This window comes from Neoarius graeffei, chromosome 3 (assembly GCF_027579695.1).
Source record: "Neoarius graeffei isolate fNeoGra1 chromosome 3, fNeoGra1.pri, whole genome shotgun sequence".
Classification (NCBI taxonomy): domain Eukaryota; kingdom Metazoa; phylum Chordata; class Actinopteri; order Siluriformes; family Ariidae; genus Neoarius; species Neoarius graeffei.
Genome location: NC_083571.1, coordinates 72,634,684 through 72,638,209, shown reverse-complemented (window position 1 = coordinate 72,638,209; position 3,526 = coordinate 72,634,684). Strand labels below are relative to the sequence as shown.

At 45.3% G+C, this 3,526-nt stretch overlaps 1 protein-coding gene across 1 annotated transcript; it reads left to right on the top strand.

The window, feature by feature from the left end:
- Positions 1-603: 603 nt before the first annotated feature.
- On the top strand, positions 604-3,132 carry LOC132882607 (probable cyclin-dependent serine/threonine-protein kinase DDB_G0292550). The gene is made up of 2 exons (XM_060915696.1): positions 604-654; positions 784-3,132. The coding sequence occupies exons 1-2, from the start codon at positions 604-606 to the stop codon at positions 3,130-3,132; spliced, it is 2,400 nt and encodes a 799-aa protein (XP_060771679.1).
- Positions 3,133-3,526: the final 394 nt, after the last annotated feature.

The following is a 3,526-nucleotide window of genomic DNA, read 5'->3' as shown; positions in this document are numbered from 1 at the left end:
AACTGAAATATCATTTGATTTCACCTCCTGCACCCATAGATGCACTTTTCTTACACAGCTGATGAAAGTCTTTTCTGGAAACTTTGTTTACTTTGCTTAACTTTTACTACATCTATTTTGTAAATAAAGTTTGTGTAAATATATTTTTATTTTTAGGTTATAAACAAGACAATGGACTGGAGCCTTATACTGGCCATTTTGTGTCTGATTGGTAAGTGTTTCCTATGTTCTCCCTGAGGATCTAAATTCTATCTCAGTTTTTGTCGTCCTTGCATCATCAATCAAATATTACACTTACCAATCAAATATAATGTACACAGTCAATAACTATGCCATCTTCTCTCTCAAGAAGCTGTATTATTTAGCAAGACAATGTGTGAATTGCAGTCATGCAACATACAGACCTCTGGAAATGTGCTATATTGAGCCTACACAGAAATTAGATTTGTACCCTTTATTTTAATATATTATATGATTTTTATATAACACACTGCATAGCAATTATGATATGAAAGCAAGAGAAAAGTTTTGTTGGCAGGCTTGATCCAGATTTAATTTACGTACTTTGAGAGTCTGAACGAGCTTCCAATTTTGTTTTTGATTATGGAGAACTCTCATGTTACAACTGAATTTCACAGTGAACACCACTGTGTGGTTGGCATATTTTTTTGTTTGCTGGACATAGTCAATCAAACTTTATCTTTCCTGTCTGACAGCCACAAATGCAACATCCACAAATACAACTACAAGCACTGATTCAACAACCTCTACTTCATCCCTGAGTCCAACTACAAACACCACTTCGACAACTTCAACCCCGATCTCAACTCCAAGCACTGCTTCAACAACCATGACTTCAACCCAGAGTCCGGCTCCAAGTACCACTTCAACAACCATGACTTCAACCCTGAGTCCAACTACAAGCACCGCTTCAGCAAGCACGACTTCAACCCCAAGTCCAGCTCCAAGCACCGCTTCAACAACCATGACTTCAACCCTGAGTCCAAATCCAAGCACCGCTTCAACAACCATGACTTCAACCCTGAGTCCAACTACAAGCACTGCTTCAGCAAGCACGATTTCAACCCCAAGTCCAGCTCCAAGCACTGCTTCAGCAAGCACGACTTCAACCCCAAGTCCAGCTCCAAGCACTGCTTCAACAACCATGACTTCAACCCAGAGTCCAGCTCCAAGCACCGCTTCAACAACCATGACTTCAACCCTGAGTCCAACTCCAAGCACTGCTTCAGCAAGCACGACTTCAACCCCAAGTCCAGCTCCAAGCACCGCTTCAACAACCATGACTTCAACCCTGAGTCCAAATCCAAGCACCACTTCAACAAGCACGTCTTCAACCCTGAATCCAACTCCAAGCACCGCTTCAGCAAGCACGACTTCAACCCTGAGTCCAACTACAAGCACCGCTTCAGCAAGCACGACTTCAACCCCAAGTCCAGCTCCAAGCACTGCTTCAACAAGCATGACTTCAACCCAGAGTCCATCTCCAAGCACCGCTTCAACAACCATGACTTCAACCCAGAGTCCAGCTCCAAGCATCGCTTCAACAACCATGACTTCAACCCTGAGTCCAAATCCAAGCACCACTTCAACAAGCACGTCTTCAACCCTGAGTCCAACTACAAGCACCACTTCAGCAAGCACGACTTCAACCCCAAGCCCAGCTCCAAGCACCGCTTCAACAACCATGACTTCAACCCAGAGTCCAGCTCCAAGCACCACTTCAACAACCATGACTTCAACCCTGCATCCAACTACAAGCACAGCTTCAGCAAGCACGACTTCAACCCCAAGTCCAGCTCCAAGCACCGCTTCAACAACCATGACTTCAACGCTGAGTCCAAATCCAAGCACCACTTCAGCAAGCACGTCTTCAACCCTGAATCCAACTCCAAGCACCGCTTCAGCAAGCACGACTTCAACCCTGAGTCCAACTACAAGCACCACTTCAGCAAGCATGACTTCAACCCCGAGTCCAACTCCAAGCACCACTTCAGCAAGCACGACTTCAACCCTGAGTCCAACTCCAAGCACCACTTCAGCAAGCACGTCTTCAACCCTGAATCCAACTCCAAGCACTGCTTCAACAACCATGACTTCAACTCCGAGTCCAAATCCAAGCACCACTTCAACAAGCACAACTTCAACCCTGAGTACAACTCCAAGCACTGCTTCAACAACCATGACTTCAACCCCGAGTCCAACTCCAAGCACTGCTTCAACAAGCACGTCTTCGACCCTAAGTACAACTCCAAGCACCACTTCAACAAGCATGACTTCATCCCTGAGTACAACTCCAAGCACCGCTTCAACAAGCATGACTTCATCCCTGAGTACAACTCCAAGCACCACTTCAACAACCATGACTTCAACCCCAAGTCCAACTCCAAGTGCTTCAACAAGCACGACTTCAACCCAGAGTCCAACTCCAAGCACTGCTTCAACAAGCACGACTTCATCCCTGAGTACAACTCCAAGCACCGCTTCAACAACCATCACTTCAACCCCGAGTCCAACTACAAGCTCTGCTTCAACAAGCACGACTTCAACCCAGAGTCCAACTCCAAGCACTGCTTCAACAAGCACGACTTCATCCCTGAGTACAACTCCAAGCACCGCTTCAACAACCATCACTTCAACCCCGAGTCCAACTACAAGCTCTACTTCAACAAGCACGACTTCAACCCAGAGTCCAACTCCAAGCACCGCTTCAACAAGCACGACTTCATCCCTGAGTACAACTCCAAGCACCGCTTCAACAACCACGACTTCAACCCAGAGTCCAACTACAAGCTCTGCTTCAACAAGCACGACTTCAACCCAGAGTCCAACTCCAAGCACCGCTTCAACAAGCACAACTTCGTCCCTGAGTACAACTCCAAGCACCGCTTCAACAACCATGACTTCAACCCCGAGTCCAACTACAAGCACCGCTTCAACAAGCACGACTTCAACCCAGAGTCCAACTACAAGCACCACTTCAACAAGCACGACTTCAACCCAGAGTCCAACTACAAGCACTGCTTCAACAAGCACGCCTTCAACCCCGAGTCCAACTACAAGCAGTTCAACAAACACTCCTCCAGTAGCTGCAGCATTCAACTTGGTCTTTAGCATCAATGAAGTCTTTGTTCCAGCCCTGGCCGATACCAGCTCTCCAGAGTTTGTAGAAAAAGCTAAAAGTATCCGTAAGCAGGTATGTTTAATTGTTATTGAAAATGATGATCCATTTACATTCCATTTTAATTTTCAGAACAAGACAAATAACTTTCCGCCTAAATAGTTCTACTCCCATACAAGATAATGTTTAGGACCTATAATGGTATAAATGGTAGCTTTCTGCCAAAAGGGCATACAAACTGGTCACTTATGATTCTTCCTTTTGTCTTTCTATCTGCATATTGAACTCGATTATATTTGCCATGCAGTGTAGCAACTGTCTGCATCTCAACATTTTCTGTTTGGATATGACTTACTTGTTATCTTTCATAATATCAAGGTCTAAAAG